General features: G+C 44.3%; 1 protein-coding gene across 2 annotated transcripts in view; it reads left to right on the forward strand.

Annotated features, from left to right (window-relative positions):
- Nucleotides 1-13,861, forward strand: part of LOC120931776 (pendrin-like) — a 103,276-nt gene that overhangs the window by 41,706 nt on the left and 47,709 nt on the right. For both annotated transcript variants that reach the window (XM_040343538.1, XM_040343537.1), the window contains exons 4-5: nt 6,350-6,460; nt 7,139-7,317. In XM_040343538.1, coding sequence (XP_040199472.1) covers nt 6,350-6,460; nt 7,139-7,317 — 290 coding nt within the window. The remainder of the gene's footprint in view (nt 1-6,349; nt 6,461-7,138; nt 7,318-13,861) is intronic.

The raw sequence follows: 13,861 nt of genomic DNA on the forward strand, positions 1-13,861 counted from the left end.
ATATTTTACTAAACATTTATTGTATACTTAAATCTTTTGATAGCGTCTTTGTAGGTAAGGTTAAATTGTCTTTTACCTCTAGTCGCAAAAAAAGTACCTCCTTGTCTACTGCAATGACCTGCACTGCACTGAGTGCACTATATGGTTAAAGAAACACTAAAGGTTCCCGTTTAATAAAAAAAATAAAAAAATAACAAACATTTCATATTTGCCTCCACTGTGCAGCTCGTTTTGCACACAGTGGCCCCGATCCTGGTCTTCTGGGGTCCCTCGGCGCCTGTCTCGGCTCCTCCCTGCAAGAACTAACACCCTTCATGGGAGCTCTCTCCCATGGGGGGTTAGTTCCTGTGGGCGCGCTCCCGTGATACAGCCGTCGGCTATAGCTGCCGACTGTACCACTCGGCCCCGTCCCCCGGCGCGCCTCATCATTGGATGTGATTGACAGCAGCGCAAGCCAATGGCTGCGCTGCTATCAATCCATCCAATCAAGCCAATCCACGGTCAGACTGAGTTGCGAAGAGAACGTCGGGGGCGAGCGCAGCAGGTCAACGGGCTCAGGTAAGTAAAACGGGTGGCTGGGGGGCCGTCATTGCCAGTTTTTTTTTTCGCCTTCATGCATAGGATGCATGTGCATAGGATGAATGAATGAATGAAAAACTTATATAGCGCGGCACATGCGAACTGAATCGCCTCTGGGCGCTGAATGGGCGCAGGATGTTCTGCAGTGGTTACTGGGCTACTTTCAAACTGACCAGAGCAGACAGATGCAGAGCAGTGCACCTGCGGGTTACCTGCACTGAGCCATACACTTCTGTTACCTGCGAGTTTGAGCTTTCTGAAAGTGCACCAAACCTGCAGAATATAATAGAAGTCTATTGCAAAGTGCAGGAAAGCCAAAGGTACAATGCATTGGTAAACTGCAGTCAGGGGCGGACTGACCATTAAATCACTCGGGCACTGCCCGAGGGCCCTATGCCACTAGGGGACCCATCAGGGTTGCCAGGCTCAGTAAAACCAGGGACAGTATGTAAAAATCTTTTTTTTTTTTTTTTTTTTTTTTTTTTTAGATCTGTCCCTGATATGTCCGAAACCGACATGCTTTTGATGTGAAAATCCCGAGATTTTAGCTGCCCCGCCTATGCAATGCCTCCTGGCGTGGGGGGCCATCTGTAAGCCCAGGGGCTCCATAATCTTCTATTGCCCCGGGGGCCCCATGAGTTGTCAGTCCGCCCCTGACTGCAGCGCATCAGTGTGAAAGCAGCCTTGGGCCCCTTTCACACGGTCAGTCCGACCCAATTGGACCCTCCATTCACCTCCTAAGGCCGCGTACACACGGTCGGTCAAAACCGATGAAAACGGACTGAAGGACCTTTTCATCGGTCCAAACCGATCGTGTGTGGGCCCCATCGGTCAGTTTTCCTTCGGTCCAAAAATTTAGAACTTGCTATAAAATTGAACCGATAGACGCCTAACCGATCGGTCAAAACTGATGGTTAGTATGCAAAAGCATCGGTTAAAAGTCCACGCGTGCTCGGAGTCGAGACGACGCATGCTTGGAAGCATTGAACTTCGTTTTTTTCAGCACGTCGTTGTGTTTTATGTCACACGTTCTCACACGATCGGTTTTTAACCTATGGTGTGTAGGCACATCAGACCATCAGTTAGCTTCATCGGTTAACCGATGACAACGGTCCTTCGGACCGTTCTCATCGGATGGACTGACTGTGTGTACGCGGCCTAAGGAGTGGCAGATGTAAACCGGCTTGAGTGCTACCTCCAATCGGATCCGCACAAAAAAAAGTATAGTAAACCACGTCCATGGACCTGCCATCCGCCCGCTCTGTTTATTGGGGCCCCCGACCGGTTACCAAGTCGCTTAAGTGGCCCTCGCGCTTCAAAAGGTTGGGCACCCCTGTTGTATAGGATGTATAGTACATTTCCATTGTGCTCCCTGACAGAATTATACAAATGGAATATTTACAACATTCCTACAAAAATAAGAAAAAAAGCTAGTCTTGCACATTCTGTGCACTTCTCACATTGATCAGGGTGAATCGTATCACTTTTTTGCACGCTTGTAATGGTAAGTGTTTGAAGAATTCAAAGGGCTTCAAGATATGTCAGCATGGCCATGATATTTTATCTGTAACTTTTTTTTTATACCAGTCTCTCTATATGATATTTTTATTGTTTATCTGTGTTTTCAGATACCTACAAAGTGAATCTCACAATGCACCTTGAACTCTCTTAGCCTTGTAGTATACACCCCTAAAATATAACTGTTTCTAACAACTAAGGACTTTTTCACCTTTCACCTTTTTGATTAGATACAATGTACGAATAGAGATCGTGACTCTGCCCTCAGTTACACCATACTGCTGCGAACAGACATTACTTGCATAATGTTACATAAATAAGCTTGACACATTAACTTATTATTATTATTATTATTATTATAATACATGATTTATATAGCACAAACAGTTTACTTTACGAATATACAAAGTTAAAGGTAACTGTGAGCGCAAATATATAAATGCACACGTTAGTTGGGATATAACAATTAGTCCATAACAAATTATCAGGCAGTTCAAGGGTTTAGAAGCAATAATATGGCTGTTCAATAGTGGCTGCTGTCCTCAGAGAGCTGGCTCTGTAGTAGACAAGAAAAGGTAGAAAAGGAAGCGCCACCTAAGTGCAGTATTAAAACAGTTCCTTTAATGGCAGAGTATGCAATCACACTTACAAGAAATAAAAGATAAAAAGGCTCATCTGTGAAGTCATGGAGTCCTCAGTCCCAGATCTGTAGGATGCAGAGATGTGAAATTGCAGAGTGTTCTGGCTCGGTCTGAAGCCTGTCCTGTGGCTGGAAGTAATCATGTGACCCGTGACGTCACTTGATTACTTACAGGGGAGGGTTACCATAGTAGGCAAGGGGCTGATTAGGCTACGCGCTCACAGGCACTGCTCCTTCTATTGGCCAATAGAAGGAGCAGTGGCTGCAAGCGCGTAGCCCAACCAGCCCCTTGCCCTCTATGGTAACCCTCCCCCGGAAGTATTCCCGGAAGTAATCACGTTACCCGTCGCGTCACGTGCGCTCCACACCGGACCAAGCCTCCTCCTGACAACCACAGGACAGGCTTCAGACTGAGCCAGAACACTCTGTAATTTCACATCTCTGCATCCTACAGATCCGGGACTGAGGACTCCATGACTTCACAGATGAGCCTTTTTATCTTTTATTTCTTGTAAGTGTGATTGCATACTCTGCCATTAAAGGAACTGTTTTAATACTGCACTTAGTTGGCGCTTTTTATTTTTCTACCTTTTCTAGTTTACTTTACAACATGAGGGCAGACAGTACAGCTACAATACAATTCCATTCAGGAGAAATCAGAGAACTCTGCTCATTAGAGATTACAATGTAAAATTGTATCCGATTGTCACTTGTTTGGTCGATGTAGTTTTTGCCCCTTTTCTGTTCTGTTTTTATCCCGCCAGCGCATCGAGGCACGTGTGTAAGACTGCGCTGTGTTTTATAAGCATTTTAATAAATAAATAAATAAATAAAAAGGGAGGTTCAAGTGACATCAAGAGGTAATAATTGTGGGGGATGAGCTGATGGAGAAGATAAAAGTACAATTGTTAGACTTCTCTGAAGAGAAGAGTGTTCAGGGATCGCCTAAAAGTGGACAGAGTAAGAGATAGTTGGACAGATTTAGGGTAGGGGATTCCAGAAAATCCAGAAGTTCCAGAGAGACTTGGTAGAAGTCCTGGAGGCGAGCATGTGAGGAGGTTACAATTGAAACTTGAGAGCAGGAGGCCATGGAAGGAACGAAGAGAACAATTTGGTATGTATTTTGAGACTCAGTTAGTGATGTAGCCGGGGGGCTGAGTTGTGGATGGCTTTGAAAGGTGTTTTTAGTCATTTTACTTGAATTCATTCGGAGAGCGGAAGTCAGTAGAGTAATTGGCAGAGGGGGGAAGCAGACACTGAATGGTTTGTAGGGTGGATGAGTCTGGTAGCAGCATTCAAGTAATACTAAAGGCATTTAAAAAAAATAAAAAAATAACGAACATATATTCTACTTATCTGCTCTGTACAATGATTTTGCACAGAGTGGTCCTGAACATCCTCTTCTGGGGTTCTTGGCTCCTCCTCGTCTCCTTGTGCCCCCAAAGCAAGCGGCTTGCTATGGGGGCACACAGTTTATGCCCCATCCCAGGCTGTGTGTGTCTTCCTCCTCACATCATTTGTCTGACAGCAATAGGAGCCAATGGCTCTTGTTGCTTCCTGAGTCCCTGTATCAAGAGGAAGAGGTTTTTTTACCTTATTGCAGGGAATGCATTAAGGTAAAAATCATATTGGCTTTAGAACCACTTTCATGATGAACTGAAGGGGAGCTTATGTAAAGGTAATCCAATGAGGAAGGAGTTGCAGTAGTCGAAGTGAGAGATTACCAGGGGTGGATTAGGAGCTTTGTGGTGTCATTGGCTAGGAATGGGTGTATTTCTAAGATGTTGCAGAGGTTAAGTGGCAAGCTCAGGACAGGGATTGGATGTGGGGCTGAAAGGAGAGTCCAGCTTTACTCCTAGAAACCTGGCATGCAGGGACGGGTTGATAGTTGTGCCACCGATCTTGGCAATGAAGCCAGGGGCGGGGCATGTGGGGGAGGAAATATTATTATGAGCTTGGTTGTAAATAGGCTGAGTTTGAGGAAGTGGTGTGATATATCAATTAGTAAACTAGGGATGTGTGAGAAGACTGAAGTAGTGAGCTCAGGGGTAGAGCGAGCGATTTGGGTGTCATCAGCGTAATGCCATGGGAGGCATCAACTGCTCGTATTCAAGGAGCATGTATACATGCGGCTGCAGTGAGAGGTTTATATCTGCCACCTATGATTGGCTATCCACTTTGACAGCTTCCCAGTGGGATAGCTCAGATGAGTTTAGGCTCATTTCTGAACACTGGAACACACTTGAGCTCATCCCTGGACACTGCATAACCCCTGCACCCTCAGCAGTCATATAGTCCCTACATAACCACCCCCTCCCCTACTCTCATCAGGCATAGAGCCACCCCATCACTTCCTCCACTCTTACATAGACACCACATCAACCCTCCCTCCCCACTCTCAGCAGCCATATAATCACAACATCACCCCACCCCAACACTCTCAGCAGTCATTTGGTCACTACACCAACTACACCACCCCTCCACTTATATGGTCACCACATCACTCCACTCCACTCTCAGCAGCCATGTAGTAACTAATTCACCCCCCCCCCCCCTACTATAGGAAGCCATATAGCTACCACATCTCCCCTCCCCCCTTCAGTAGCCATATAGTCATCACATCCCCCCCCCCCCCCACCAGCAGCCATATAGTTATCACGTCATCCCCCACCATCAGCAGCCATATAGTCACCACATTCTCAGCAACGATATAGTTATCACATTACCCCCCCAATAGCTGCAACCATAGAGCCATCACATCATCCCCCACCATCAACGGCCATATAGTGATCACATCAACCCCCCACCCTCAACAGTCATATAGACTGCATTCCCTAAGATGAACAATTATGTTGTTCAGCCTGTGGGAGTACAACGTTCATGGTTCAGCTCCATTCAAAACACCCACCAAACAGGACATGTTGACTTTGCTGAATTCTGCCTGCCAACTATCACTGCCTGTACACAGGTATCAGTCCTTCCTGCACAGAGTGTGAGTGTACCACACAGTTGGCATGTAAGTACAGCCAATGCTGGAGTCCCACATACTGACTTATCATCCTCTCACCTTTCTGTCTAGGACATCTCTGAAGAAGCAAGTTGTCTGGCCCTGAACACTGATCTTCAAAAATAGTGCAGAGCACTTCTAAGACAACATGGCGCATTCTTACAGCTTGCGCTGTACATCACTTGTAATCATAGAGGAAATCTTTGGACACAATTCTTCTAGTTGACACCCAATGATGCCAGAAACAGCTCAGGGCATGGCACCACTGGGACAGACACCTGAGATGCGGGGCTGTCCTGGCAAATCAGGGACAGTTAGCATACTGTATATGCTACTTTGTGAGTTACTGACCTGGAATAAGGGTATAGCTGGTGAAGTTGGAAGCTCTGACTTAAGTAAGTAGTGAAGGCTAAGGGATTTGCAAGATGGCCAGGTCACTAGCATTTATTTAGGTGCACAATGATGGCAGCAGGCACATTTTTTTCATAACAGGTTTCCTTCAATGCTTTTAATAATGTAGAGGTTTGTCTTATCCAGCAAGATGGATTGGACACTAGTAGAAATCTATGACAAATACAATTCTGATATATTTTGTCTGATTGCAGGTCTGGCTTTTGCATTACTTACTGAGGTTCCTGTCGGATATGGCCTTTATTCTTCATTCTTTCCCATCCTTACTTACTTTTTCTTGGGAACATCCCGGCACATCGCAGTTGGTAGGTAACATAGCCAACAGTACTCTTCAGTGATTTCTTGTTTATAAAGACTTTAGGAAGGAAATGTCTCTGTGTTGCCCATAGCAGCCAGTCTGATTCTTACTGAAATATTCTCACCAGTTCCAACATTACAGCTAGAATCATATTGATCTTTACTGGAAATACATAAAGCACTTCCTTTTATATCAGCAGGCCAGCTTAATAATGTTTCCATTCAGTTCCACAATTAATAATGTTCTACCACTTCAGAATCTAAAGTATCTTTAATAACTATTTAAAGTAGATCTAAACATAATCACTAAAATCTTTTATTAGCTTTAACATGTTGATGTCATTTCTAAAGTTGTTTTCAAATCTGTGGTTTCATTAAAAAAATACATGTTGCTCTTACCATGAAGGTGCATGTCCAGGCCCTATCTTTTATGAAATGACAAATGTCTGTCAACTGTGCTTCTCCTATGTCACCTTCTCACATGTAACCCGGTGGAGACTATAGGTGGCCATGCGGACTCCAGTTTCACAGGCATGTTCCTCCTCTGTAACTATAAAAACTATAAGGAAACTTATCCAAACAATACTAGAATGAGATAATGTTACACAGTGCTTTATCAAATTATATGTGATCTGGGATCTACTTTGATGGGTTATTCATTATGGACATGCATTCGTTCCCCTTAGGACCATTTCCAGTTATCTGTTTGATGGTGGGACAAGTCGTGCTGTCCATGGCTCCAGATGAAAAATTTATAATTACTAACTCCACAGACTTAAATGGAACAATGATAGATTATGAAGCTCGAGATGCTGCAAGAGTTGTCATTTCAAGTACACTGAGCTTCTTGATTGGAATCATCCAGGTAACGCACATCATATTTCTTATATTTTAGCACAGGTCTTTCCTGGGCTCTTTTTTTTTTTTTTTTTTTTTATATAATCTTTATTTATAGAAAATTTTACTTTTGTGACATAACAGTCAAATATGACAAAATGGAAATATCCAACATAATAAAATCATAAAAAAAAGACAGTGAGACAGCACTGTCCAGCCATGTATCTATGCAATATACAATCAATAGGCCCGATTGGCCATCCAACAAGGAGGATATAAGGGACGGAGGCGTCAACTTCATGGTCATGCAAACCTATGAATTGCATCATTATTAAGGTGTCCCCAATTCCTCTGTTAGACACAGGTGGTAATTATGGGTAGACATCACCAAGTCGAACAAATGAACAAAATCAAAAAGGGAAAATGTAACAAAGAAACAAACGAAGAATGGTGCACTCTTGCAAATTACAGTACATGAGCATACCTGCAGCAATTAATATAGACGTATAGATCGGATCAAGAATCGGTCTAAAAAATTACTCCCCTCCTGTCAGAGACTGTTCTTTGGTTGTGTGTCCGTAGCATCCCCCTCAACATAGTGAATCCATGTGGCCCATATACTATACCATTTATCATGCCTATCCCTGCATCTCGCCATCCACTCCTCTGCGACCTTAATATTATTCACTAAACGGACCCAGTCCCAGCGACTTGGGGTTTGGCTATTCTTCCAATAAACGGGAATCAATCTCCAAGCCACATTCAAGAGATGAGGCAATACCGATTATCGGTAAAGCCAGAGAGGAATGATGGGGACATGCAGGAGGAAACAACAAAAACCTGGGGAATGCCCAGGGAAAAACCAAGCCTACTTACCGACCAGCTTGCAGAAAACCAATTAACCTGTCTACAGTATGCGTTAAAAACAGGGGTTCAGTCCGCACGCATTTGCAAACGCATGCGTGAGCCACAGAGCCGCGCCAAGGCACCCTGTAATATCTGTGGTCCTAACACTAAACAATGAGCATCCCCACAGTGGAGGCACATGCATTTTAATGGATAGACAGGGGCAGGTGAACTGAAGGGAGGCCACCCCTCCTTTAAAGGTACAAGAGCACACCAAGCACCCAGCATATAGCACATTGGCTGCAAAGGTGTTGGTGCACTGATGGACCAATATAAACACCACAGGTGAAGCATAAACATGTCCACTGCCCCCGTCTATAGCTGGCCATAACAGTAAGTAGCATTGGAAGGCTAAAGCAGATAACAACAAAAACCTGGGGAATGCCCAGGGAAAAACCAAGCCTACTTACCGACCAGCTTGCAGAAAACCAATTAACCTGTCTACAGTATGCGTTAAAAACAGGGGTTCAGTCCGCACGCATTTGCAAACGCATGCGTGAGCCACAGAGCCGCGCCAAGGCACCCTGTAATATCTGTGGTCCTAACACTAAACAATGAGCGTCCCCACAGTGGAGGCACATGCATTTTAATGGATAGACAGGGGCAGGTGAACTGAAGGGAGGCCACCCCTCCTTTAAAGGTACAAGAGCACACCAAGCACCCAGCATATAGCAAATTGGCTGCAAAAGGTGTTGGTGCACTGATGGACCAATATAAACACCACAGGTGAAGCATAAACATGTCCACTGCCCCCGTCTATAGCTGGCCATAACAGTAAGTAGCATTGGAAGGCTAAAGCAGATAACAACAAAAACCTGGGGAATTCCCAGGGAAAAACCAAGCCTACTTACCAACCAGCTTGCAGAAAACCAATTAACCTGTCTACAGTATGCGTTAAAAAAAGGGGTTCAGTCCGCACGCATTTGCAAACGCATGCGTGAGCCACAGAGCCGCGCCAAGGCACCCTGTAATATCTGTGGTCCTAACACTAAACAATGAGCGTCCCCACAGTGGAGGCACATGCATTTTAATGGATAGACAGGGGCAGGTGAACTGAAGGGAGGCCACCCCTCCTTTAAAGGTACAAGAGCACACCAAGCACCCAGCATATAGCACATTGGCTGCAAAGGTGTTGGTGCACTGATGGACCAATATAAACACCACAGGTGAAGCATAAACATGTCCACTGCCCCCGTCTATAGCTGGCCATAACAGTAAGTAGCATTGGAAGGCTAAAGCAGATAACAACAAAAACCTGGGGAATGCCCAGGGAAAAACCAAGCCTACTTACCGACCAGCTTGCAGAAAACCAATTAACCTGTCTACAGTATGCGTTAAAAACAGGGGTTCAGTCCGCATGCAGGAGGAAGCCCATTGGAGAGTCAGGGAGGTCTGAGTCCAGTATAACTTTAATTTGGGTTCTAATGTCTTGCCAGAAAGGGTATAACTTAGGACAGTCCCACCATATGTGCAGAAAATAACCTCTATGGCCACACTCCCGCCAGCAAGCATCTGCGGATACCGGGTAAATTTGTTTGAGCCTAGTGGGGACCCTGTACCACCTAGTCAGTACCTTAAAACCGTTTTCCTGCATTTTCGTGTCAACAGAGCTGGCTGTGCTCTGTATTTAGGTAGTGTGATAATAGCAGCCGTGCTTCCACTGTGTCTTGGGTTAGACAGCTTCAACTTTAGGAACTTTTTCATTTGCAGCGAAATCCCACAAAGCAGACCAAATTTTTAAGTTTTGGTATGCACCAATTTACCAAATAACTTATTAAAACCCTTTTTAATCTTAACCTTTTAAAAACCTTTAACCTTAACCCTTTTAAAAACCTTTATCATTAACCTTTAATAGCCTTCATTTGGTAGTTTGTTTAAAAAAAATATATATATATATAGGTACAGAAAAAAAATAAAGCCTTTGCTCTTGCAAGACTTCCAGCACATGGTGTCTCCCTCTTTTTCCCAATAAATATTTAGAGCAATGTTTTTCAACCTTTTTTCAGTCAAGGCACCCTTGAAAAATTATGGGCAATCTTGAGGCACCCTTTAAAAATTATGGACAGCCTTGAGGCACCTCATTCTAAAATGTAAAATCTATTCTAATAGTTTTATATATTGCAGCAACATCCACAAGTCCAAGAAGGACACCCAATGTTTGAGGTGATTTATTCTTCCAAGCAAATACACTTTTGTAAACTGATACTGACTAGTGTTTCAAGGTTTCTCTTCTCCCTCAGTTTTGAGAAAGGCGGTGGGGGGGGGGGGGTCAAACAAGGATGCTATGCAGGCAACTGACATCCTCCTTATTAACTGATGATGCCATTGGTCATTAGAATGCCGGCAGCTAGAAGGTTGTAAGGGTGCACAATGAAAACCTGTGACGTAGTGTAATTAAAAAGCAGCCTTCACCCACACACTGCTTTTTATACAATTTATGGGCAATTTTTAGGCATTTTGCCAAGGCACCCCTGAAGAAACCTCAAGGCGCCCCAAGGTGCCTGGGCACTCTGGTTGAAAAAGGCTGTTCAGGTATATTTTTCATCCATAAAATACAGTGCATCCAAAAAGTATTCACATCGCTTCACTTTTAACACATTTTGTTATGTTACAGCCTTATTCCAAAATGGATTAAATCAGGGTTTGACAAACTTACTTGGAATCTAGGAGCCAGCTAAAAAAGTTAGGAGCCAAAAAACGCACCCCGTCCCCCAAGCTCGCGCGCAAAAGCGAATGCAAATGTGAGTAGCGCCCGCATATGTAAATGGTATTCAAACCACACATGTGAGGTATCGCCACAATTGGTAGAGCGAGAGCAATAATTCTAGCCCTAGACCTCCTCTGCAACTCCAAACATGCAACCTGTAGAATTTTTTAAACGTCGCCTATGGAGATTTTAAAGGGTAAAAGTTTGTCGCCATTCCACGAGCGGTCGCAATTTTGAAGCCTGACATGTTGGGTATCAATTTACTCTGCATAACATTATCTTTCACAATATAGAAAAAAATTGGGCTAACTTTACTGTTGTCTTATTTTTTTAATTAAAAAAAGTGTATTTTTCCCCAAAAAAGTGCGCTTGTAAGACCGCTGCGCAAATATGGTGTGACAGAAAGTATTGCAACGGTGGCCATTTTGTTCTCTAGGGTGTTAGAATAAAATATATATATAATGTTTGGGGAAGGAGATGGCAGTGAAAACCGTGAAAAAACACATTAGAACTGCTGTTTTGTTACTTGTAATGTAACTACTTGTAATGCCAACGGCCACCACAAGAAGGAAGCTTAGACCTGCAGAAGGCAATTACCTCAATTACCGGCGGGCGCGGGCCCCGCCGCGATCGCGCCCCGCGCTGGCCGGTAATTAAGCTTGCGGCTTTGCGGCCTTCTGCAGGCCTAAGCTTCCCTAGGCGCCAGGTCACAATTTCTTATCGCAATTGCGACCGGGCGCCCGGATTTTGCAGAGCCCTGGATTAAATTCATTATTTTCCTCAAAATTCTACAAATACCCCATAGTGACAATGTGAAAAAGTTTGTTTGAAATCTCTGCAAATTTATTAAAGACAAAAAACATCCCATGTACATAAGTATTCACAGCCCTTGCTCAATACTTTGTTGAAGAACCTTTGGGACCAATTACAGCCTCAAGTCTTTTTGAGTATGATACTACAAGCTTGGCACACTTATTTTTGGACAGTTTCTCCCATTCTTCTTTTCAGGACCTCTCAAGCTCCATCAGGTTGGATGGGGATTGTAGGCGCACAGCCATTTTCAGATATCCTCAAGGATGTTTAATCGGGTTCAAGTCAGGGCTCTGGCTGGGCCATTTAAGGACATTCACAGAGTTGTCCTGTAGCCACTTCTTTGTTATCTTGGCTTTGTGCTTAGGGCAGTGTTTCTCAATTCCAGTCCTCAGGCCCCCCCAACAGGTCAGGTTTTCAGGATTTCCCTCAGATGAAAAGGCTGTGGTGATTACTAAGGCAGTGAAACTGATCAAATCACCAGTGCAAAATAATGGAAATCCTGAAAACCTGACGTGTTGGGGGGGGGGGGGGGGCCTTAGGACTGGAATTGAGAAACACTGCCTTAGGGTCATTGTCCTGTTGGAAGATGAACTTTCACCCCAGTCTGTGTTCCAGAGCACTCTCGAGCAGGTTTTCATCAAGGATGTCTCTGTACATTTCTGCATTCATCTTTCCCTCAATCCTGACTAGTCTCCCAGTTCCTGCCGCTGAAAAACATCCCCACAGCATGATGCTGCCACCATCATGCTTCACTGTAGGGATGGTATTGGCCAGGTGATGAGAGGTGCCTGGTTTCCTACAGACATGACACTTGCTATTCAGGCCAAAGAGTTCAATCTTTATTTCATCAGAGTTCTTCAGGTGCCTTTTGACAAACTCCAGACGGGCTGTCGTGTGCCTTTTCCTGAGGCGTGGCTTCCATCTGGCCACTCTACCATACAGGTCTGATTGGTGGAGTGCTGCAGAGATGGATGTTCTTTTGGAAGGTTCTCCTCTCTCCACAGAGAAACTCTGGAGTTCTGTCAGAGTGACCATCGGGTTCTTGGTCACCTCCCTGACTAAGGCCCTTCTCCGATCGCTCAGTTTGGCCCGGGCAGCCAGCTCAAGGAAGAGTCCTGGTGGTTCAAAGCTTCTTCCATTTGATGGCGGCCACTTTACTCATTGGGACCTTCAATGCTGCAGAATTTTTTTTGTACCCTTCCCAAGATCTGTGCCTCAATATAATCCTGTCCCGGAGGTCTACAGACAATTCCGGGAACTTCATGGCTTGGTTTGTGCTCTGACATGCACTGTTAACTGTAGGGCCTTATATAGACAGATGTGTGCCATTCCAAATCATGCCCAATCTACTGAATTTACCACAAGTGGACTCCAATAAAGTTGTAAAAACATCTCAAGGATGATCAGTGGAAACAGGATACCCTTGAGCTCAATTTTGAGTGTCATGGCAAAGGCTGTTAATACTTATGTACATGTTTCGTTTTTTATTTTTAGGTTGAATATATTTTATTCAAGTATTTTTGCAGAAAGGGTACAAAAAGAGAAAAATGGATTGCAGTAAACAGATACCAGAGATCAACATTATCATGAATATATAACCTAAACAGAGGCGGCTCTCTAATTAGGCGGTTGCCTAAGGCCTTGCATTGACAGGGGCCTCGCGGCCACCTAATTTGCCTGTGATCAATACTAATGTCTGCGCCATCGGATCTCTCTATCACCCCTCTCTCTTTATCACCTTCCCCTCTCCTCCCCCCCCCCTCTTGCATTGGCTGAATATGTCTGATGGGTGAGGAGGGTGCCCTGGAAGTGGTGCATTTTCTGCAGCCATTTATCTTGCTTGAATTATTTTTCCCATCATGGGTGTGATTGGGGCCTCATGTCTAAGTTTTGCCTAAGGCCTCAAAAAGCCTAGAGCCGCCTCTGAACCTAAACATCTTTACTGGCTGTAAAATACCACAAAAACATAACAGGTGGCTAAGTTTTTAGGTGGAGTGAGCTCTAGTGTGCGTAGAAACAAAGTGTAAGAAAGAGAGTGGGTTATTACTGTTAAAAAAAAAAAAAAAAGAGAGTGGGAGAGTAAAAGGTAAGAGGGGGGAAGAAAGATACAGTGTTCCGTATTTCCTTTCAATATAGTACTCAACAG

Source organism: Rana temporaria, chromosome 3 (assembly GCF_905171775.1).
Source record: "Rana temporaria chromosome 3, aRanTem1.1, whole genome shotgun sequence".
In the NCBI taxonomy this organism is placed as follows: Eukaryota; Metazoa; Chordata; class Amphibia; order Anura; family Ranidae; genus Rana; species Rana temporaria.